A 24,809-nucleotide genomic window follows, 5' to 3' on the forward strand; every position below is an offset into this window, starting at 1 on the left:
CTGACCCCAACAAGCAAAGGAGATTATAATTTTGTTGCTAAAATCTGGAGGTTACCTCAACAAAACAGCATTGGGATTTCCCTGTCTTGGGTGTAATAGGAGAGCATGAGAGAGCTCTGCACCTTCAGCTATAAGTGGGCTGGATGGGATCCTGGAGTAAGAGGAGTGGTTGTTAAATGTAGCAGTGTGGGTTTGTTCTGCCAAGTTGCTGCTTGAAAGGAGATTATAATTTTGTTGCTAAAATCTGGAGGTTACCTCAACAAAACAGCATTGGGATTTCCCTGTCTTGGGTGTAATAGGAGAGCATGAGAGAGCTCTGCACCTTCAGCTATAAGTGGGCTGGATGGGATCCTGGAGTAAGAGGAGTGGTTGTTAAATGTAGCAGTGTGGGTTTGTTCTGCCAAGTTGCTGCTTGAGCAGAGAACAAAGGTAGGTGGTGGCATGAAGTCCTAACACCTTCTGAGCTGAGGCAGGACTTGTGTTTAGGTGCTAAGGTACTCCCATTCTCAGCATCCCAGAGAAGCTGTTTTATCTAGAGGGAGAGCTGCTGACAGGTGGGATGGGTATATGTTGTTACTTGGTAAAAGAAGACAGAAATAAAGGATATTCTAGTCTGTAACTAGACTCTCTTCATTCCCCTGGAGATTCAGTTATCAGGCATAACATTTTTGTGGAGAGAAGATAACAAAGACCTTGTTCGGTGCAGAGGCAAGTCAAAGTAAGTCTACTGATTTTTGGTGGTTGTATCTGTTCCTTACAGAAACCATCTTAGTGATGATTGTGACAGAGCCAGTGTGTGGCTCTGCGTCATCATGGTCCTATTCCTAGGTAATGCTGATTCTGCTCAGCTCTGGCTGTGACCTTCACTGCAGGTCTCTAAGAACTCTTTGGCTTTGTTCCCACTGAACAATTTAAAAACCTGAGGCACACAGAGGTGACAAATTTCAGTTGCAGATGTACGTGGTACCTGCCTCAATAGTGTTAATGTATCAGCAGCCAGCCGAGACTCTCCTGCAGCCAGGCTGCTGCAGTCATGTCCCTGGCTCCCTTCCCTGCTTCCTTGCCTTACTGCAGCTCTTATTTTAATTTTGCAAGGTTTGCAGAGGGCTAAATTTGGGCCCAGGAGTGTTATTTTTAGTCTTGAAAATGGGCTAATGTGCAAAAAAAGATTTTTTCTCACAGTTTAATGAATCATTTTCGGATTTTGAGGGGGAGAGGAGGATGGCAGTAAGATGGAAAGGCTCTTCATATCATCTCCTTAGTCATATGAGGAGCAAAGGGTTCATCTATCCTCCCAGAGCTTCATGTGCTTTGTCCCATGCCATTCTTCCCCTTTGATCTGTTTCCAAGACTCCTCTTTTCTTATCCACCCACTTCCCTACTGACAGCCCCCATCCTTCAGTGCTGCCACGGATGTCTTCTGTACCTGCTGCCTGTATTTTCAGCCATACATAGATTGCATTTCCCCAAATTAATTTTAAGGAGCCTTTGATGGAGGTGGATTTCAGGAAAATGCTGGGCATTTCTTGATTTCTGCCAGGAATGGGTTTCAAGTGTTCATATTCCAGCTAGGGGCTTATTCAAGGTCTAGAGCTGAGCAGATAGTGCAAAGACTGGCACAACAAAGACGTGTTTGTCCTGGACTTTCTGACCCTATGTCTCAGCCTCTTGGGAAGGATGACTGTTACCCAAGGGTGATGTGCTTGCACGGACTTTGAAATTGTCATGGAGGCAGGCAGTGCTTTGTTACCTGAGGTAGGCTGTGTAACTGAGGTCAGTTGAGGGATGGTGAAAATGGGTTTTGTCCTCAACTCTGTAGCAATAAAAAAATAAAAGGGGGCAGGAGGCAAGGGGGGCAACCTAGAAGTGCTGTTCTTCCAGGAAACCATCCATCTGCTGCCCTGTGTTAGAGTGAGCACAGGTTTGGATTGCTAACCCTTTGCTCTGACCCTGGGGATTCTGCATTTCAGAGAGTGCGAGTGAGCAGATGGATTTTATTAGTCTTAGAAGAGCCAGTTTTTAAACTGAAAAAGCTTTCAACCTTGTTGTTACAGAATGGTGTTGACATGGAGGTCCTTGTCTTTCATACTGCTTGCCTATATGGCTTGCCTATTCCCTTCTTCTCTCCACCACCTGCAGTACACTGTTTAAGACCCACCTGAGCACTGCCCACCTCTGCCATCATGGCACATGTTTGTCATACCAAAAACTTTCTATGTGTCTTACCTCATGTTTGTTTTGGCTTAAGATACAACCCAGTCCCCCAAATATTTACTGCTGGATGTGCTCCTGCTGACATCTGCAGTAGAGCAGCGAGTCCAGCTGTTGACTGCAGTGATTCTAGCAGCAGCTGCTGCCCGTGTGGTGTACGGACCTTCTCAAAGAAGTTGTGATTGTGTTCTGAATGTGGAGTGCATTTTCACTAATGTCCTTCCAAGATAAAAGGCCAAAAAGATGACCACCGCTTACGGACTAATTAGCCAGAAGCTTCCATCTCATTTGTCATAATCCAGATGTTATCCTGCCAATTTCAAGGCTGTTACTCAAGCACAAAATTGGACACACAGGAGTGGAGAGTGGGTCTACATCACAGGCTTTTGTCAGGGAGGCCCTCAGTCAGGCCTTTGATGGGGTGTGTGATCTTTGGCCAACACAGCTGTGCTGACAAGAAGTCCTCAACATCGGCTTCTGCTAGTTATACCAGCAAAACCTTGTTTTTACTGGTATTGCTGATGTGGGGGAGGAGAAGCTTTCCTTGCAAGTTACTGCCAGTGTGAGCTCTGTCAATGGTGACCTCTCCTTACTCATCCTGTGGCCCCCAGTCCAGCTGCTCTGGCAGCCTCCCTGGTACGAGCTGGCCTAAGTGGGTGCAGTTGTGAGGTTCCTGCTAGGAAGCTGGGACTGTACTTGCTTTTATTACTAATTTTTTAAGAGTATTTTGAATGCATTTTTTAAAACGTAGATCTTGTTCTCAAGAAGGCTTTGATCTTGTTAATCTTTTCATCTATACATCAATCTGTTGTGTGAAAATGCTGGAACGTGCTCTTATTGTGGCAAGTGCTTTCTCTGGGTTTTGTTTCCATTTTTCTTTTGCTTAGTTTAGGGAATTTTTCTTCCCCAAGGCTCTCTCTGTGGCTTGATCCTACATGAAAGTTGACCACAGACGTGTCAGGTTCTAGAATGTTACTTTAGGCTATGTCTTTGAATTTTCTTTGCAGGGTTTTCCTGATACCAAATTGAAACAATTCTTTCTCTTTCCTCACATGATGATAAAGAAAACATTTTGGGTGATCTTGCACATTCAGTTCTGAGAAGTAAGGAGCTCCCTTTGTCTACCTTCACCAGGTGGACACACACCAACTTTGAACTCAGAGTTTTGTGGTTGCTATAGCATGAGGCAGGGTCTGGACTAACTTACCTGCTCTTTGAGTTGTGAGGTTGAGCAGACAGTGTGCTGCTGTGGTTGTGGTCATTTGACCAGTTTGAGGCATGGACAATATGATTGGATCCATCTGCATTTGGCCACGTGGACTTAGCCTTAATCTTGATCAGTTCTGTTTGCTTTACTCCTCTAGTTCTTACCTTAGGTTTAGACCTCAGGTTATGCTTTCATAGTTAGAGCCATGCTTTGCAAAGGTGTCCATCTGCTCATGATGACAACTGTTCTTGTGAAAACCCTTATGTAAATGCAATCACGTGTGTGAGATCTCATGCCCCATGTTATAACTTGAACTCAGGGGAAAGTGGAGGAGGGGTCATTTGGCAGCTTAAATAAATAAATAGTTAAATAAATAAAACCTGTACTTCCTATACATGCCTATCAACATAGAACCTTTGTAACTGTGCCAAGTCAGGACTTTTGCATCTGTTGAACCCTCACTGAAGACAGTGGTGTGACAAGGTGTCCTTTTCAACTTTCCTCAGTGTGAAATAGAGATCGCTCTGCTGAATATTTCATAGCATCATGGTAATAGTTGATCACTTCGACTGGGAGAGGACCTGATCGCTTTGACTTTGTATGTAACTGTGTGAGGATTTGACTTGTGATGCTGGGCTGAGGAGGAGAATGTTGGAGCGTGAAAGGCAACCTGGGAAGTGTGCTGCCAAAGCACGGAGCCTGGTGTTCACCTCTGAAGAGGCTTAGACACTAGGCTGTACTTCAAGATCTTTGGATATTTGTTGTCCTTGATATTGTTGACCTGTTGCAGGTAAGTGTAAGCTTCTTGGTTTATGAGAACATAATTAATTTCTGTTTCTATTTTTTGTATCTTTTGCCTAGGTCCTGAGGGAGACTAATAAATTGGCTGAAATGGAAGAGCCACCTTTGCTACCAGGGGAAACCATAAAAGACATGGGTATGTGAAGAGGGAAGTCCTTATTGTTTGTTGACCAAATAGAACATCTGTAGAGCAGAATATCTTGGTTGTCTTTGGCCAACAACAGCAAATTGCTGATGTTTTGAGAACCATGATCAAATTATTGCATATCACATGGGCCAGGGTAACTATCTGTCTCCTTTTAGCATGTAGCAAATACAAAGCAGTGCAACGTGTCTTAGAGTGAGTGATGAGGTCCGTTGTACAGCTTTGCATTTCCTGCCTTCTGAGAGGACATAGATCGACTGTATCAAGTTGTCCTTGCCACAGGGTAGCTTCTTAGGTTGACACAGCACAATTGTATGTCAGATCTCTGTCGTGGAATCCAGGATAGGATACATTGCTTTTGCAGGGAACTTGCTGTGATATGGGGTTAGGTTTTTTGGTTTTTTATTTTTCATCCAGACATTCTGACATGCATCAGATTTGCTGATGCTCTCCAGTCTGAAAGCTTGAGTAAGCCTCTTGATTAATTTTCTGTGAAAGATTTTGCATTTACTACTTTAACATGTTGTTGTGTTCCTCTTAAAGTGACATGGAAGAGTGCAAGTTCAATCCTAAAAATCAAAAAACCCAAACTGAAAAAAAGCTCACCGACAAACCACACCTAACAACAACAAAATCAAAGCAAGCAAAAATACCCAATGCAAAACCACCTCAATGCTTAACCTTTTTCTCTACTTCTTTCCTAAGGACTTTGAACTTGTGCTCCAACCATACACTGCAGACTGACATCTAACTTACTCCACAAACACAGTTGGCTCTAACAGCAAGACTAGAATTTGAAGGATTCCTAGGGAATGTTTTAAGAAATCAGGGTTACCAGTGTTGTATCTGTGGACAAATGATGTGATGATCCATGTAAGTCTGTAAGACTGGGTGGCTTTTGGAGTAGCTTAGACAGAAGCTGCCTGGTCCAGCAAGAAGTAAAAGGCAACAAAAAGGAAATCGTTGTTATTCATCAGCAATAATTCTTTCCTGTTAAAGGTGTCAAGAAAGGCAAATGTAATTCTCTTTGTATTTTACAGGGAAGGGAAGAAATAATATTTTCAGACAACCCAATAATCTGGGGTAAGATTGGCCTGTAAAAGTCAGGAATTCCACAGGCAGGGGAGTTAGTAAACCTGCGTTCCAGTTTCTTTCTCCCATATGTATTCTCTTATATATACACCAAAGATGGAGCTTATTAGACTTTCCCTTGGTGATAGCACTGCTACAGCCTCTCTTTTATACCTGGCATCCGTTCTTAAAAACAGTAAAGCATTTTAATGCCTTGGAGATCCCTATTTATCAGGTAGAGAGTGCTGAAATCATACAGCTGTGGCAGGGTTGAGGTCAGACAAGGCTTGTGTGTAGGTACATGTGTACATGCGCAGTGTAATTAAGTAAAATTGTTTCCTTAGGAAACCAAGCTAATAAAATGCAAATGTGAAAGGTGATGTGGCTTACTAGCTGGCAAGGCCAGTGTTTGAGATCATGCCTGGGGTTCCTTACCTGGAAAACATTTTTCTAGCACCTTTCCTCTTTACCCAGAAGTCCTGCTCCTTTTCAGATGTAAATGCACACTTTTCTCATTAGTAGATTTTGTTGAGGTTTTTTTTAAACATTTTGAAATTACATTTTGAATAATGGGAACTCTAGTGGAAAAAACAGGCAGGCTGCCCTCACCCTTTCTGTGCTTCGTGAGTCTGCTTTCAAATCTCTGTCAAACTAGCCTTTGAAAAGAAGTGATTAATAATTGGCCACTAATGAAACACTTGACTTAATTAGAACTGGCTAGAGGCATTTTGTGTATAATTGCCCTTCAGGCAAATGCATGTTAATTTAAATAAATAAATAATGAAATTACTAGCATGTTTATATATTTTATTTTTTTTTAACCAGATATTCAGTGTTACATACTTTGCTCTGAATTAGTCGCTCCTGATATTTTAAGGTTTTTTCTCTGTATTGAGATCTCGATAGTTAGTGAAGACTGTGCAGAAGCAGAGCTGACATGAGGATGATTTAGTTATATATGAGTTGCCAGTGCCCTAGAGTAAGGCAGAGTCCCTATCTCTCTCCCTCCAGGCTAGATCTCATGCGATAAAAGTAGAAGAAATTCAGGTCCCCATCCTGACACCCCAGTAGCCTCACACCTCATGTGTGGTGGCTGTCACCTGAGTGGGAGGTGACTTGTCCTCCTGACACAGCCCTTGCAAAATCAGTCTCGTAGGGTTTGGAGGCTTGAGTTTATTAAGATGATCCAGGGAGTTCTTTCATGGATCTGGTAGCTCTGGTCAGTGGGTCTTCTCTGTGTGTTTGAGGGGTGTCATTACTTGTTGGTGAGAGTGTAAACCATTGCCAGGACACAGCCAGCCAACTATTTCAGTGGCAGAAGACGTGATGGGCGGCAGAGGTGGGCAGCAACAACTTAAATCTCGGCATTTTTAATTGATGTAAAACAGAAGGGTAGTTAGGAGAGGTGTTTGCTGTGGAAAACCAGCAGCACCTCTTGCCTTTTGCTGGAACAAGTAAGAAGCGTTTGAGGCCTTTTAAGAAGGGAACTGTTTTGAGTCACCATCACTCAGGCTTAAAAATAATTGAATTGTTGCAGAGAAACCTGATCGCTGACTTCAGACCTAAAATCACCAGCAGTTGGGTGTTATACAGATTCATGGCTGCTGCAAATCACTGTAGCCCTGCTGGTTTTAGCGTGAGGGCCATCATCCCAGGGCTGACTCCGTGTGCAAAGCTATGCAGAGGGACCCAGACATCCTAAAAACCACATGTAGGAGCACTGCCTTCTCCTGTCCTTAGTGACACAAACAGTCTTGGGGACAGTCCTTAGCTTTTATGCAGCTCGTTGTCATCTTCAAATGTATGCATCCAGGTGGGAGTCATCTTCTCTTTTCATGCATGGTGTACCACATGCAGCTCCTAGCAGGAAAAGTAAACACTTTGCAGCCAAACGCTGTTTTTATCACAGAGGTAGCAGTTCTTTGCAAATGTAGGATTCTGGTGATGGTACTACTTCTACTCAAACTAATACCTTCTCCACAAAACCAAAACTTGTGTGTTAGCTCAAGGCTAGAATTCCAGATTAAGCTCGTTTTAATTTCATGATCTGTGAAGTTGAGTCCCTGAATATTGTTGCTGTCGTAATTTTTCTTTTATAAATTAACAACTTATTTATTTTCTTTTTTTTTAAGCTAAGGATGTTACTTATATCTGTCCCTTCACCGGAGCAATCAGAGGAACCCTTACTGTGACCAATTATAGACTGTATTTTAAAAGCATGGAACGGGTAAGCTTTTGAAATAACCTGCCTTTGGTAGCTCTTCAGTCCTTAGACCTAGGTATTCTTTGAGAGTAATTCTGTGTGAAATGTGGCTATGTGTTTGGGCATATAGACACAAGGGAGCAGGAGCTGGGGATTTTCCCCCTCCCCTTTTTAAACTCACAAATTTCAACTGTCTACAGGACCCTCCTTTTGTCCTAGATGCATCTTTAGGTGTAATCAACAGAGTGGAGAAAATCGGAGGTGCTTCCAGTCGTGGTGAGAATTCGTATGGATTGGAGATTGTATGCAAGGTAAACTTTTATCTGTGTTTTACAATAGTGAAGGGGGAATATGCATTTTGAAAGGTTTTATCTGTGATACTGTAGGAAGTTCTGCAAAATGTTTCAGTCAGTATGACTGAAACAGACGTCAAAAACGATCTGATTTTAAAAGTAATTTTCAGCTTTCTCTAGCTCCACTCATTTGACATGCGACCCAAACTTTTGTTGAGGCTTTATGCTAGGCAATAGCTTTTCTTCATAATGGAGGTCTAGGGCTGCATCCCTTAATGCAGTTCTCAGGGTTGCCCACCAGACTATTCCAGGTAGTTATTGTAGAATACAGTATGCCTTTTACTCATTTGCATTTCTAGAGCAAGAAAGGAGCGCGTTTCCCCCTTAAATCATTAGCTCATGTCCACCCACTGCTGTGCATTATGGTGAGAGTCTGGCAAGTAGCCTTCAGTCCTCCTTGAGACTGTTCTTTCATATCTTTCAAGGCAGTACATATTTCACATGTGCCTCTCAAGAGCCCTTGGAATAATTGGAAATGCAAACTTCACTAAAAATTAAGAGTTTGACTCCTCGTGTCTGCTTACAATAGATCCACAAAGTAGATAAAGCCACCATCTCTCCTCCTAAATCCATTCTTCTGCTGTTCACCAGGGCTTGGCCCCTCTGCTTCCCTCAGTGGCCATGTAGGAAGAGCTAGACTCAGAACCTCGTAGGTCTTGGGCTGCTTAGAGCTCTTGTCAGAGCCCCTCAAGGCTAAAAGGAGCCACTTGCTGGATAGAGCAGATTGAGGATTGAAAAGGAGTCCCAAACTGCACTGGTCACTGCTGTGAAGTTGAGGCATCAGGAAGATAAGCAGACTGTCAAGCTGTGGGTGTGCTGAGTCAAGGCCAGTTGATGCAATCTGTACCAAATCATCCAGCTGGTCTCATACAATTGCAGTCATGATCCACCCTGGCTAACGTAGGGGTGCTTGTGCTGGCAAGCTAATTTGTTCCCTGTTTTGATCTGGATTCCTAGTCCTCAGCCATTTTGTCTTATATGCAAATTTGCACACATGGTCAGGTTTGGAGTGAACTGCATTGTTTCCCTGTGTGGGAAACACAGCCACAAACTCTGTGATGGGTATTTTGGCTCTTTATAGCATATGGATGTGCCAGCCTTCTTGGCCTAGGATATGCACAGCAGTTTAGTGCAATAACAGAGTGGTACAGATGCAGCTTATGCATCTTGAATTGCCTGGTTATGTAACCCTATTTTGAATTCTGGGGTTTGGCTTTTCTTTGGATTTTGAAGTGTTTTGGAAATTTGCAACTTGATTTCCCTCTTTTTTTCCCTAGGATATTCGAAACTTGCGGTTTGCTCATAAGCCTGAAGGGAGAACTAGACGATCCATATTTGAGAACCTAATGAAATATGCTTTTCCAGTTTCAAATAATCTGGTAAGTGTTTTCAGTTTTTACCAAAAGACACAGAGTGGCAGTAAACTGTTTTTTCTGTCCCATCAACTTGATACAGCATTCACATCAAGTGCATTTTCTTGAAGGGAGAAGTGCTGGTTTTAAAATCTGTTTTAAACTTCATTCTTTAGGAGTTTAGATCATACAGAAAACAGGAAAAGTCTGTTACTGTGGGGCTGGATTCTTTCATGCATGGAGAATGACTTACTGATAAAGCCCAGTAACAGAGGAAAGTAGTCAAAACACGGTGGCATCCATCAGGGGTTTATAGCTAATGGTGATTGCACTGCCCCAGATCTTGAATGCAGTTCCTCTGCTCAGTAATGTTATGACACAGCAATTGTTTTTTCAAATGCTGATTGGAAGGATCTGGTTCTTAATATATAAGAGCATTCTTGCCCAAGTAGATTTTTCTTTCTCTCTTTAAAGTACTAGGTAATAGCCAAGCAAGATCAGGGGTATATTGGAAAGTATATTACTGTGCTAATTACCTGCTATAGCGAGAGTGTTAATCTTTTTCACAAAGCCCTAAAAGAAGAGTAGTGCAATGGGGAAAAAAGAAGGGCCAGTCATGAGGGATATGGGATGTCAAACATCCTGCAAATGGGCTCCAAGTGGGATCTTAATGGTAAGTTTTCTTTCTTTCAGCCACTTTTTGCATTTGAGTACAAAGAGGTTTTCCCAGAAAATGGATGGAAAGTGTATGATCCAACTTGGGAGTACAGAAGACAGGTGGGTATTGTGCCACATCCTTCCTCGTCCTCCCTACTCTTCAGAAGTGAGGTAATGTAATTACAGGTCATATGGAGCAGAGAATGATCCTGCTGACAAATGTTGTGCAGGCTGGGTTAGGATATTGTTCGCCACATTGCAGTGATTGATGACAGTGGTACAGCTTTAGAGGTAGTAGCATCCACTGATGGAGAGTAGCTCAGGCTGCTGAAAGCTGCCTTTAGGCTTTGGTAGAAAAATCTAATGCTCTGGCTTAGTCATCAGCTGCTGCTGGCAGTGAGGATGCAGGTATAGGCATCCCATGGTTGTTTCACGTCTCAGTGTTTGCTTGTATCAGTTTTAATTCTTTCCAGTTTTTCCTGTCTTAAACAGGAACTTGGGAGGGAAAAAAATTAAATGTAGAATTCCATCATTATCTTAGGAAATCAGCACAGGGATCAACCTAGAGAGTGTTGGGATTTACTATAGATTAGAACACACAGTTATAACGTGTCCAGAGTAGACTAATCAAAGGTATTGTGAAGTGACAGGCTGTCAATTAGGAATACTGTGATAAACACTTGAGTGGTCCTCCCTGGGGGAAAAGATGAAAGAATGTTGTATTTTATAATGAAATCACTCCTGACATAAAATTCTGAAGTAAAGGAAACAGCACAGTTTGGTGACACTTTTGCCCTGGACACAGTAAACTTCTATCTCATCTAGATCTGCTAGAATAAAACCAATTTTCCTTTGTAAAATTAAGAAATTTTAAACCATGTAATTTAAAGATTTATTTGGGTCTTTCTCATAAAATGAAGCAAACTCAGGCCTCTGTCGTAGTCTAGTTCATCTGATTCCTGGCATCCGAAACCTAAGGATTCATTTTTTCTAGCTCTAGTCTTCTAAAAGCCGGGCATGCCTTCTAAATTGGTTATCTAGGCCTGTCATTAACAGATGGGGAGTGAGCAGTTCACTGTTGGGGGTGATTTGTTCTCTCCTAAAATAGCTGCCTAAGATAGATTGCTGCCTTCTAGGCTGCTAATTGAAAGTGAGATCTATCTTACCTCCACTGCCTTCGTTGCAAAAGAGTGTATGTTTTGCAATGAAATGCCACAACCTAAAATCCTGGTAGAAACATACTCCAGTCATTTGTAATCACATTGTATCTAAGGTCAACTTTGACTGTAAGACCTGATAATGCAATGATTATTGCTTCGTTTAGAATTTACCTCTTTCTTGGTAGTTATTTAAAGGAAAGATCTGTTTATAGAGAAGGATCTGCAGCCCAAGCTGTCAGGGCAAGACGCTTCTTTGCAGGGCTGAGAACGTTGGAATAATGACTAAAGAATACCCGTGCTATCAAAATAATCTCCACTGAAAAGCATAGCATTCAGTTAGCCAAGCTTCAGTGTAAACAGATGAAGTACAAAAGACATTCTTACAATACCTGGAAAGAAGGGAGGGTGACCCTTGAGAATTTCAAGGTAAATTATTCCACTTTCTTAGTCCTGATATGTTCTCTTTTATAATAGAAGCTTTTCTGTCCATATTATTTTTATACTGTGATTTGGTGTACCTTAAATTTGACAGGAGTTTGACTACATAGTGAAAAGATACGTGTATTTGCGTGTATGCAATTTGCAACTCTTCTGGCCTTTCTGTGAAGAAAAAGAGACTGGGCTGTGGTGTCTTTGTTTCTAGTCACATGAGGTAGCATTGATGCGTTAAAACATGTCACAATTGAGACATTGCTGCAGAGTGTACTATTGCTATGGCCTGCTTTTGTATCACTTTGGAGTGGGCAGGAAAAATGTTGCCTGACTGCTTTTATGTCAAGAAACCAAACTAATGCCCAGATGTTGAAGCCCTTGGTCATTTCCTGATGTTGGTAATTGCAAAAGTGTATCCAAACCAGGATTTTTTGCAGCTACAGCCTATCTGAGCTTTAGCCATGATGGGCCACAGTCCCTAACATTTCAGATCACGCAATCCATCTGTTCCAGTAGCTTGTCTCCAAAAGTGAGCAACGCCAGCTGCTGAAGAAGAGGCAAACCGTACTGCGGTAGATGTTTATGTTGTGATCCGGAGGAGAATTTCATCCCTTTTGTTAGATTGATTTAGGTCCTGCAGCATGGCGCTTTATGTCCCCTCTAAAACTTTTAGGTATTTCAGTCTGTTTATTTAATTCCAGCTTTTATACTATGGATGTTCAGTTTATCTGTGTGAATGTCTTAGTCTTTTTTCTTGGTCCAACCAGGTTCTGCTAAAGCAATAACAAATACTGCAGTAAATCAGGATTATGTCCTGAAATGGCAGCAGCGATTTGTTAACAGTGAAACAAAACTGGCACCATCAAATCAGATAATGGGATTACCTGTCTCTGACTCTATGAATTGTGATCAGAAATAGAAAAGCAGGACATATGCACTGTCAGCAGGACCTTTTGGAATTGGTTTAAAAACTGTTAGAGATGAGCTGGCCAAGGACATAATCAGCCCAGCAGTATGGCCAGGCATTAACTTGGTGTATTTTAGGCCAGGTCAGTCTTTTCCCTGTGGGAGCAGGACCACAGAGAGAGAGGAGTGGAGCAAAAGTAAACTCCAGCTACCAAGCATCCAGAAAAGATGTTTAGACCATGACCCATGGTAAGATCTATGTCTGCACTGTTTGCGTGTGGTATGGTTTATTTATTATAATTTTTATTAAGATTAATAGAAGTGTCTTGATATGATAGCAGTTGTAGCAATTATAAAAGATACTCAGTAAACCCTAACTTCTCTGTTAACATTCTTGGGAAAGATGGAAATATGTAACTTATTAAAACTCCGTGATTGTGTAAAACTATGGGGAGTAATAAACAACCTGTAGAGAACAAAAGGAACTCAGAGAGGTTTGAGATTTAGTTAGTAAATGGAATCACATGTGGCAAATGAAATTTAAAACTGAAATTGCTCCCTGATTTTTATTACACACAGGCTGGCAGAGTATAAAACAGAATTGCGAAGTGAATAAGACTCAGTTGAAACCAAAAGGCCTTGAGATGCCTTTGGAGTAACTTAGAGCTTTATTTTCCTTAACAAGGTGGGGAGCATTTGGAAAACATTACAAGGGGTCATGAAGCTGGAAATGTGTGATCATATCTACCAGGGAGCCACAGTATAGGGCTGTGATTGCTGCTTTCATAGAAAATGTAGAAACTAATGATTCAGAAGAACTGACCTGTTTTGAGGATAAAAGAAGTGCCCAGCATTAGTATACAAGAAGAGTGAAAAAGGTAGAGCATTAGAACAGCATCCTGCAGAGGATTGTTGGGTGTAACTTGTGGGAGTAAAATGAGAATTGAACTGTTAGATGTCCCATGGTTTAACTGAGGTCCTGCTTATGCTAGGTATGTCTCTGCTGCAGAACAGATCACAGCTCTTTTGTGCTAAGTGGACACAGCCTGGTCAGAGTACATGCCAGAGGGACCAGCTTGGCTCTGCAGCTATATCCCGTGTTGGTGTAGGGATGCACCGCAGGCAATGTGCTCAGCTTCTTGGTATCTCGTGGTTCTGACCAAGTTTGAGAGGGGCAGTGCTGGTGTGTAACTCAGGACCCTCCCTGCCTTGCATGCACCAGGTCAAGGTACACCTACATGTCTAAGCTCTGAGTTGATCTGCTAGATCCTGTAGAGATGTGATTGTGTGTAATTCCAGCAAGGAAATTAATTTTCCTGTCAGTGAAAGATACTCATATGCTTAAGTTTAAACATGTGCTTTGCAAGGTGGTGGTTTCTGTGCCACGCTGGTGTGGCTTCAACAGATTTTCCCTGCAAATGAAGAAGCTCTATCTTCTACAACATGCGTAAATCAAGTGATAACTGAGCACAAGTCATCAAAGTAAGGCATGAGTGACTATCCAAAGGGAAAGCAAATCTGGTTTGTATGTGGAGATGACACAAAGGCTCTGTCTCTGTGGTTAGATGATACAGTTGCAAGGAGTGTTTCCAAGCACTGGGGCATCTTCATTGCAAGTTCCATAGCTTCAGTCAGGCTGTTACCATCCCTCTTTTGAGTGTGTTTTATCATCTGCAGCCATGCACAAAGATACTCTTTCAGCAAAATGTGTGCAAATTGAGAGTATGAGCCAATTATTTACTGAATAACACACAAAAAAGATAGCTGAGATTTAACTAGCTTCTAGGCTGATGATTAGTACTGACTGCCGCAAAGGAGGCATCTGTAGAGACTTTTCTGGACAAACAGGCATCAGTGAGAGGAGAACTGCACCTCGCTCAGCTGTGTTGCTGTTCCTATCTTCCACCAGTAATGTCAACGCGAGCACAGAGATGACCCAGCTGTTGGCCCCCACCCAGTGACTGCCTATGAAACTTGCAGGTTTTCCTTTTGGATCTTACGGCATTTCACTATGTTGTTTTCCTTCTTGAAACCTTGAGCTACCAGCAGTCCCCATCTCAACCATCCTCTTTCTGCAGTTGTACATTTCTTGCCTTTCAATAAATTTTCACAGAGGAATTCCACATAGCTGTGCAATGTCCTTGGCAGTCTGAGATGTCGTTGTGCATCTGGGCTACATCAGAGCTGGGGCCTGAAGAGGCACTTAGGTCCTTGTGGAGTAGAGAAGAGGGAGGGCTGCAAGGCCAGCTTGCCTGCTTGTAATCCTGGCCATGGGTCACCAGTAGTCAGTTTGGACGAACAGCCCTGTTTGGAGGATAAACAGGTTTAATAGTATGGATGTTAGGTGCATTATTTTAGCTGGTCTCAGTGAGAACTGTCATGGGTACGTTTAATTTATGACTATAGATGTGGCTGTGCTGCCTTCTTCAATTTGCTCTCTGGCAGCCACCAAACATGAATTCTACTAAAATCAGGGTCTGCTAAGCAGCATTAGTTTATCTGAAGAGAACAGACCTTGTGCAGCAGTCTCTGGTCACTAATATGGACACCCTACAGTCAACTTCCCCGGCAGCTTCAGGATGATGACAACCTGCTGTTGTGATTATCCTGTTGCGAGGCATACCTGGATTCCTTCTACTGGTGCACAAGCAGGCAGCTCCCAGAGCCATTCCTGAGCCTGCAGAGGCTTCTTGAGTGACATCTGTAACAGTTTGATTTCATAGTAGGCTTTTGGGTGCTTGCAACTTACCAGGAAGCAGTGAAATCCATCTTAGATGAGGAAATACCAGTGTGCTTTATATCACGTTTAGCTTTTTCTATTGATTCCAGCTGGAGAAAGGGCAAATCTGAAGGAGCATGAATAAATGCAGAAGCTACACTGCATTATGGCAAATGTCCTGGGAAGATGCAAATTCAGCTTCTTTTCTAGCCCACTTGGCTTATTTCTGTTTGCTTCCAGTCCTTAGTGAAAGTCACGATCTGAATCCAAAGCATCCTGGGTGGTGCTGTGATTCAAGGCTCCTGTGCTGGGGAAAGCAGACATTCCCCATGATTCAAAGGGAATTTGAATGCTGAGACACAGTGTCTTTTCTTTCTTTGGAGGCTTGTCATGGATTTTTCTGGTCTGGGCTATTGCAGTGGAAAGATTTCCTTCACATTTGTCAGTGTGGCAGCTGAAAGACTTAGAGCTTTGGAGAGCTTTAGAGCTCAGTTTGGGACCGAGCAGTGTGTGCTGAAGCCATTCTGCGCAGCACTGTGAAGAGGGTGCTTTACAGTGCCCACTGCTTGATCTTCATCATGAGCACTGGTAGAGTTGCAGGGTAGAATGAAAAGGAGCTTTTCTTCTGTGTAATTGCTTGTCAGTTCCCATTTTCCTTGCCAAGACTGTGCTGACAGTATAGTTTTCATTTAGATTTGGGGGAGATGAAATCTCCAGGCATTGCTGATGGATCCATTACTAGGACAGGACTGAGGGTAATGTAGTCATTTGCCATTAGTCCCCTTTGAGATAGTAACCAGCTTGGTCACAACTGATGCTATTCCCTGGTTGGGCAATAGCAGAGTGAGTGGACCCAGCAGATTCCACCCTTGTATGTACAGCAGGTAGACCTCTGGGCATGTTTTGCCCATCAGTAAGCTTGGACTGTGTATACACACTGATGCCTATTCCTGCCAATTCTTTGGCTTCAGGCAGTGCCAAAAATAGCTTTCCTTTAGGGTTTTGGGGTACTCATGATCCTGGCAGCTCTGCTGATTCCTTATAGTAACATTTCCTTCCCAGGTAGGGCCCCAGGACCAGAGGTGGTTCACAGGCAGGGTGTGTGACTGATATTAGACAGAAGGTCTTTCCTCCTGTCAGATTTCTAACCATGACCTCTTTTGACAGCATGACTCACCGCTGTGGTGGGGAACTAGCTGCAGTCTGTGTGGGTCAGCCATAATTACCACAGCTCGTCTGACTTGTGTTAGATTTGTCATTTATTTTCTGTAGGAGCCGTGACAGTGGTAATCAGTGTCCCACCACCCTCCTTAAAATGGAGCACTGTTAATTAGAACAGAAGTGTGAATTGTTTTAAGAGCTGATGCTGCCCTAAAAAACACTGTGCTTAACAGTCTGGCCATGTTCACTTCTGCAGATGTGTTTTACCCACAGAGATGCTTTGTGTTCATGCTCACCCCTGCTTCAGCAAGTGTCTGTTTATAGATCTCTCCTTGCAGGCAGACTGTACCAGCCACTCCATGTTGACATGTTCACTCCCACTGTCAGCCAAACCAAGTCTGCAGGTTGTCAGGATCATCTCCACTGTGCTTCAGGTGTTACCTGGAGATTGTTGGCTAGGAAGCCATTGAGTGGCTTCCTCATCAGGGCACGCTGAGCTAAATGATGTGTGCATGTGTAGATTCCCTGCTCTCCCAGCCAGTCAGACTAGTACATTGGAGAGCTTAGTTGAACAGGAAAATGGGAGTTGCACATCACACACAGTCATGTAGCCAGAGACATACAATTTACAGGTTTTTGGTGTTTTTAGGGCATTGTGCAGTTGTGCCACAAACACTGAACAAACCAAACTGAACACCAACCAACCAAACCAGATTGATTTTTGTGGGACTGTTTTACTGTTCTCCCTTCTGCCCCTCCTCTCCATCCTGTCTGGTAACTCCACTTTGAATCCCCAGTTTTCACCCACCATGTTTGTACTAAGTGCTGAGAGAGGAGTGAGTTGGTCACCCAGTCTGTCTTGCTCCTGGCTCTCCTGTAAGCCCATGATGAGACCAGGAGGTATGTGCTCACGGGGATTACCTGTCTTGCTATGCCTGTAGCCTCCACAGTTCCTTTGCCATAGGTGACCCTGCCTGAAGTCTTCTCTGTTCCTCAGTGACCTGACCAAACATCCACCTCTCTGGGAAGGGGCATGAAATGCAAGTTACCAAGACAGTAAATTCTCAGGCGCCAACCCTAAATGTCCTTCATTAATAGAAGTTGCCTTGAATTTCAGGACTGTGCTGAGGTCTCAGAGCAACTCATTTGCTAACGTGCTGTTGTTTCCTCTTTAGGGAATTCCCAACGAAAGCTGGAGGCTGACCAAGATTAATGAGCGCTATGAGCTGTGTGATACATACCCTGCCATTCTAGCTGTGCCTGTAAACATTCCCGATGAAGAATTAAAGAGAGTAGCATCTTTCAGATCAAGAGGACGCATACCAGTGAGTGGAACAAAAGAAGTCACTTTGATGTGGTTTTGTTACACATACCTTTGGGCAATAAATAGTGCCAAGATCAGGCTGAGTGGATTCCAGGGAGCAAATAAATGGTCAATGGATAATAAAAGTGACAGCAACATGTTTAAGGACTTAAAAAACAACAGTATCTGCTGGAACTACTGTTGTGAAAGAGATGTAGACTAAACCAAAATGAGAAGATAAGATAATTTAGCACAACTCAGACCAAACCTCAGTTCAGTTCCTGGGAAGCACAAAGCAGCCCTATTTGGCTGTTTACAACTGTCTGGCCTGCTCTGACTTTCAGGATAGAGGAATACTTAGTGATACTGCTGATAATGCTTATTAACTGAAATTAAGACAAAACACGTTGTTATGATGATTAGTTCAGCAGTAACTGAAAATGTACTAGTTTACTTCTGAAGTCTATAGAAAATTTAACCTGTTCCTAAAGTGCTTAACATGGTGTAACACAAAGTAAGACACAGCCCACATAGTGACTCACACAACAGCCAGAAAAACAGGCTGCATCATACTTGAAAGTCAGAATTAAACCCATTTGGTCACCTTTTGTTTGTTCAAACTTGGGAATACCACCAGAGTGAATTAGGGCAGAAGAGTTCTTTCTTTCGCTCAATTGTGATTTAATAGAATCCAGCCTTCTGGAACCAGCTAATACATGGCAGGGTCCCAGAGCAAGCCATTACAGGTAAAACACTTCACTGGTTTAATGAATCCCATTTTACCTTCATTTATTTCCCGTTTGTTTTCAAAGGTCTTGTCATGGATTCACCCAGAAAGTCAAGCAACGATCACTCGCTGTAGCCAGCCAATGGTGGGAGTGAGTGGCAAGCGAAGCAAGGAAGATGAAAAATACCTTCAAGCCATCATGGATTCTAATGCTCAGTCACATAAAATCTTCATATTTGATGCAAGGCCTAGTGTGAATGCTGTAGCCAATAAGGTCAGGTGCTTTTTTCTCCTGTCTAAAACTGGGAGTGTAATAATTTAGAGCACACTTCCCACCACCATTTCATATTATTATAAAGGATCACAAAAGGGTTTTGCACTGTAAAGGAAATATTCATGCAGTGATCTGACTCTCCAGGCAGACCTTTATACCTGGACTGGTAATGGTGAGATATCACTGTGACTACCAGAGATCCATTTGGATTAATCTACAATGGGAAATGAGATTGGAAGGGGGAAAAAAAATCAAAGTAGTACTGAGGTCAAACTCTAGCACCCTGGATCTTGTGTATTACCATTTTTCACTTCATTTTTCTGTGCTGAGGACCCCAGAACTGGATGCAGCACTCCAGGTGGGATCTCCGCGGAGTGGAGTAGAGAGGCAGAATCACCTCCCTTGACCTGATGTCCACACTGCTTTGGATGCAGCCCAGGACATTGTTGTCTTTCTGGGCTGCAAGTGCACACTGCTGGCTCATGTCCAGCCTCTTACCCACCAACATCCCCAAGTCCTTCTCAGCAGGCCTGCTCTCAATCCATTTGTTCCCCCAGCCTGTATTGATACCAGGGCTGTCTCTGACACAGGTGCAGCAATTTGCACTTGTTAAACCTCATGAGATTCCCATGGGCACACTTCTTGAGCTTGTCCAGGTATCCAGCTCTTTAGGTGTGTCACACCTCACACACCTCTCAGCTTGATGTTGTCTGCAGACTTTCTGAGGGTGCACTCAGTCCCTTTGTCTGTGCTGTTGATGAAGGCATTGTATAACACTGGTCCCGGAACAGAACCCTGAGGGACACCACTTGTCACTCAGTGGACATTAAGCCATTGATCACTACCCTCTGGCTGTGATCATCCAATTCCTCATCCACCAAACTGTCTACCCATCAAATCCATATCTCCCCAGTTTAGAGAGAAGGATGTTACGGGGCACTGTGTGTGTCAAAGGCCTTATAGAAGTTCAGGTAGATGACATCCACAACCCTTCCCTTGACCACTGCTGTAGTCACTCCTTTGTAGAGTGCCACTAGGTTGGTCTGGCAGGATTGGCCCTTGGTGAAACCATGCTGACTGTCCCAGATCACCCCCTGGTCTTCCATGTGCCTTCACACAACTTCCAGGAGGCAAGTGGATCTGTTCCATGATCTTCCCAGACACAGAGGTGAAGCTGACAAGTCACTAGTTCCCAGGGTCTGTCTTTGTACCCTTTTGAAAACTGTGTTCCATGTCATCACTTTAAGCTCTGTTTTAATGGTAGAACTGCTTTGTTGCACTAATGCTCATTTTTTTCCATTTTTTTTTCTTTAAATCTGCCTTTCCCACTACTTAGGAAAGGCAATTAGTGTGTGGGTTATACTCCTCTGTAATAGTATGGTAAATTTTTAAATGATAGAATAGCTAATCTAATGAGCAAGCAGCTTGAATGGGGATAAATGATAATTACAGAGGAAAAGAAGGCTTGTAATGTGATATTCTTTGGTAAAAATTATAGCATTCATTAGCTATTGGAAGAAAGAGACACAAAGTGTGCGTGTGCATGTTTGTTCCCAATTGTAAGCTAAAACCAATGTTTTCTGCCTGCTTTAGATCACACAATCACTGTGGTGTTTTGTCAGCTGATATTTGCTCAGTACAAATGACAGTAATAAAGTATAAAATACGTTTTTGCTTAATGATTTGTATATGGGTTTTGTTCTTCAGGCTAAAGGAGGGGGCTATGAGAGTGAGGATGCCTATCAGAATGCAGAATTGGTGTTCCTGGACATTCACAATATTCACGTTATGAGAGAGTCACTGAGAAAACTGAAGGAAATTGTATATCCCAATATTGAGGAAACTCACTGGCTGTCAAATTTAGAGTCAACTCACTGGCTAGAGCATATCAAGGTATGCATGTCTGCATCCACTGCGTGTGGCTGAGCAACCACAAGGCCTTACCAGTCTGTTCACTGGGGAAGGTATCCTGAGCCAACTCCAGTGCTGGATTTTCAATTAATTGTCAATGTAAAGACTTAGAATTTGTTTTCATTTTGTAAACAACTAAACCCATAGTTTCTTGGAGTAGAAAATCTTGATAAGCTGGGAAGAGGGGCAAGAGAAGGGCTGAAACACTGAAAGATAGTGTTTTGGAAGTGAAATATGTTCCTGGATAATGTATAACTGTGAAACTCTGGTTAGAGCTCAAGAGTCCTAGAGTTTGCAAGCTTTGGACTTGGGGATCCTTGACGTCCTGGCATTACTGCCTTGTCCAAACCAGCAAATGCTGGAAGTTCATGCCCTGTCGGCCTGTCAGGAATCCAAGCAGAGTCAGAATGAGAAGGCAAAAAGTATTTTGGCTTCTACAGATGTTGGTTTTCAAATAAAGTTCTTTCTCTTGTAAAAATGTCCAGCTTACATTGTTGCTCTACTAATGCAGACAAGGGCAAATCTGCCCTGGGCAGTTGCAAGGTGATGGCTATTTTGTGTTCATGTCAGACACAAAGTGCACCTCCATTTGAATCCTGACCTGTCCAAGGACTGAGCTGAATGCAAGGGCTCTTATACAGTTGTGCCTACGTTACAGTTTAGATGTGTTGTCATCTTGCTGGAACAATTTTGCTGTCCTAGTTATAAAGTAGTTGGAACTGATTTACCATTCTCCTTGAGGCAGACAGAGCCCTTGGTTTGTCCTGTGTTGTCACTAGCCATTTTTCATTTATAGTTTCTGTTCCAAAGAGATTTTGTAATTTGTTTTTTTTCCCTTGTCCTAGCTCATTCTTGCTGGAGCCCTTCGGATCGCCGACAAAGTGGAGTCAGGGAAGACATCTGTGGTTGTCCACTGCAGTGATGGCTGGGACCGGACAGCTCAGCTCACCTCTCTCTCTCTGCTCATGTTGGATGGCTATTACCGAACTATCAGGGGCTTTGAAGTGCTAGTGGAGAAGGAGTGGCTGAGCTTCGGCCACAGATTTCAGCTGGTGAGTCACTATTCCTTGCAAGGCACTGAATGGAAAGTAATTGTCCCCCTCGAAGAATTTCAAAGGCATTTAGCCTTTCCTGTGAGAAGTCTCCTGGCTGAATTTGTAGAAGTGGGGTGAATGGTGCTGCTACTGTTTTCTGCCTGTAATTCCAGTCATCTCCTTTGAAACTGTGTTGGTTAGATAAGAGCAACAGGTGGTATTAAGTCTTTCAGGTGTCTGACTGATATGTCATGTTCCTATGCTGAGGCGTAAACTGAGAGTGTGCTTTGGTTTCAGGATAGGCATTTCTGCTGGGGGTCAGCAGAGACCACTGGGGTTGTTTGTCTTTCCAGTTCAGTCTATTTTCTGAGACTGCTTGGGCACCATCATCTAAAAAATGCCTTGGTTTTGAAGAGGCTGGGGAATTTGGTTATGGCCTTGATCTCACATTTTCTTCAGGCACATTTTATTTTGGGGGATGCTTTTAATTGTTTAGGTGAAAGATCAGTAGTTGAAGACTGGACCAAGAGTAGCTCATGGTTGTGTCCCTGTAGTTGGTGGAGAGGCAGCTTTGTGTATGTGTGACACAGCAATTTGCTATGGTTTTCACTGATGGGAATTGAGAGAGCCTTTCACTAGTATCCTTTCAGTCTTTATTCCTATTGAGTTTTGCTCATAGCTGTTCCCTGCTGGTTGTTTAATTTTGGCAAGGGCTAGAACAAGATCTCTTTATAGCACTTGCAGTGGTGAGTTGCATTGTCAAATGCTCTGAGGAAGGTGGGGAAACTGAGGCACTAAGCAACTGAAGTTCTGCTGTAACAAAACTTACCTGGTGTTTGAACGATGAGTGTTTTAGCTTGTCCCCTGTGTCGACAAGGAAGATAATGACAGTGATTTCCTTTAGTGAGGGAAGAACAGTATTAGAGAAGAGGTGGGAATCTCTGTTACTTACATGATCTTGTTCTGTCTTTGTATGGTACTTGGGGCTCCTGGGTAATATATAACCACTAACCTACTGTACTGGTTATGAGGAATCGTGCCTCACGTCTTGGCCACACAGCATGGACGGGGTCGGAGGCCTGCTTCTGGGAATACTGTCATCCCTGCCTCTCCTGAGGTGGCAGGAGATGAGCTGGGTTAGTGTTTGTACAGCACTTGGAAGCTGCGAGGTGTTGCGTGACGGTTATCGCCACATGCCGTGCCTGTAGGTAGTGTTAGCTCAAGCACACTGTACTACTGCAGTAGCCAGGACGACAGCTGCAACTGCAGCAAAAAGTGTTCTCATTTTTTTCCCTCTGAACTTTAGCTATTAACTGAAATCAGTGCCAGCACAGCATCTGGAGCCTCTACTTAGACAACTCTTGTTTTAATTTAGCATGAAAATATCCCCCTAAAGAATTTGCACTTCAAAGACAAAGGGAGTAGCTGTCCTTTACTCCTTTACCCGCTGATATGGACAAAGCCAAATCAAGACTCACTTGAAGCTTTTTTAAGTTGTTGGTAAAGGTTTGGGTGACTGAGAGGAGACCCCAGCAGTTTCCCCATGAAGCCCTATGTGACTTGTGTTCTTTGTCCTGCTGTTTCAGAGAGTTGGCCATGGAGATAAGAATCACGCAGACGCGGATCGCTCTCCTGTCTTCCTCCAGTTCATTGACTGTGTCTGGCAGATGACAAGACAGGTAACTGCTGGGGGGCACACATGTCCACAAAGCCAATGTACCAAGACATGGCACACTGTCTGGATGCAGGAATGATCTCCAAGCTGACTCGTGCAGGCTCTCCTTCCTGGGCTTGTACTCTTGGTTTGACTCTGGCAACAAGTTTCTTGGGAGTCTGTTTAGCAAAGAGCCTGAATGCACAAGTGACAGGAAGGTCACGATGTCAGCTTGCGTCAGATTAGCTAGTTAGTGGGTCCTGCTTACCACATGCTGTTACAATAGATGTGAGCTTGGGAGAAGAAGCTTGCCTCACCCTGAAAGAGGGTACGGCTGCCTCACTTACCATGGGCAGGAGCAGACACCCTAGCCATCCCCAGGAGCCCACAGTGCCTTCAGACGTGTAAGTGACTTGACTTGCTAATATAAGTCCCTAGTATGACAGGTGCAGGCAGATCCCTGTTCCCTCTGCCCAAGCTGACCTGCAGCAAGACATACCCCATTTTAACTTCTTCTGAAGGCAAACATACTGCTCCCAATTCATACGTGATGTACAGGCCTGAGTGCCTCACTTCAGACCAGGTATGGCAGAGGCACAGTTTAGGGGAGATTCTCTGTGTCTGGGAGGGTTTTCCACAGGTATGTGGGACCTGGAAGGTTTTTTGTGTCTTCTGTGACACAAATGTCAGCTATGGTCAGGCAGTTCATTGGCAAAAAGTTAGGCTTATCATGGATTAAACCAGGAGAAATGGGAAAGAAGGATACTGCTATATGTGAAGCCATACCATATCCATGCAGAGAAAAGAAGTAGGCTTTTCCACCATCTGAAGTCACTGTCCTTGTGCTCTCCTTGGATTGCTCCTACAAGTGGGCATCCTGAACTACAGCTGAGGAGGTCAGGTGTGTGGCAGCCTGGGGAGAGGGTGGTGGTTGTGAGGGAGGAAGGCCTCCTGCTCTGCTATTCATCACCCCAGCACGTCTTTGCAGTTCACTGCATGTATTCTTACTGACCCTTTGTGAAGCTTCAGTTCTGTCTCAGGTCTGATTGTTTCTGCATGAAACTTCAACAGCAAACACGTCCCATGCCCATACACCTGTTCCTCCTGCTGACCTGTGTTGTAAGATGCCTCCCTGCTGTTCCCTTTTGGAAGTGCTGTGTTACACAGGTTATATCCATTTGGCCCTGGCAAATTCAGCCTTTTTAGTGCATTATTTCACATCTGCCTTTTGTTCACAGTCTGGTTGCATGGTCTGTCCTGAGGGACAGGCATAGCACAGCAAGCTTCAATTTGAAGCAACACTGAGTGTGTATAAACATAGTCCTCTAAGCCTTCAGACCTCTGGCTTTTGCTCAAAATTCCTCTCTGCACATGCAAAGCAGCTTTCCAAGAGAGAAATTCTTGTTTCTAGAAGGAGCAAATAGGACCCTGAGTATCTACCCAGGCAGGAAACAGGGACAAATTGTAGAATAGAAACAGAAATCAAAGAAGCCAACTCTTTACCAAGACCACAGAGTGGGAGAAAGTT

The 24,809-nt window shown here is 43.4% G+C and overlaps 1 protein-coding gene across 1 annotated transcript in view; it reads left to right on the top strand.

Annotated features, from left to right (window-relative positions):
* The window catches only part of MTMR2 (myotubularin related protein 2), a 40,144-nt gene that overhangs the window by 12,044 nt on the left and 3,291 nt on the right, over positions 1–24,809 (top strand). The window contains exons 2-11 of the mRNA XM_009075758.1: positions 4,280–4,355; positions 7,568–7,662; positions 7,839–7,949; positions 9,269–9,370; positions 10,037–10,120; positions 17,554–17,703; positions 18,494–18,682; positions 20,390–20,575; positions 21,439–21,645; positions 23,214–23,306. Coding sequence (XP_009074006.1) covers positions 4,310–4,355; positions 7,568–7,662; positions 7,839–7,949; positions 9,269–9,370; positions 10,037–10,120; positions 17,554–17,703; positions 18,494–18,682; positions 20,390–20,575; positions 21,439–21,645; positions 23,214–23,306 — 1,263 coding nt within the window. The 5' untranslated portion in view covers positions 4,280–4,309. The remainder of the gene's footprint in view (positions 1–4,279; positions 4,356–7,567; positions 7,663–7,838; positions 7,950–9,268; positions 9,371–10,036; positions 10,121–17,553; positions 17,704–18,493; positions 18,683–20,389; positions 20,576–21,438; positions 21,646–23,213; positions 23,307–24,809) is intronic.

The sequence above is a fragment of the Acanthisitta chloris genome, unplaced genomic scaffold, assembly GCF_000695815.1.
Source record: "Acanthisitta chloris isolate BGI_N310 unplaced genomic scaffold, ASM69581v1 scaffold13585, whole genome shotgun sequence".
Lineage (NCBI taxonomy): Eukaryota > Metazoa > Chordata > Aves > Passeriformes > Acanthisittidae > Acanthisitta > Acanthisitta chloris.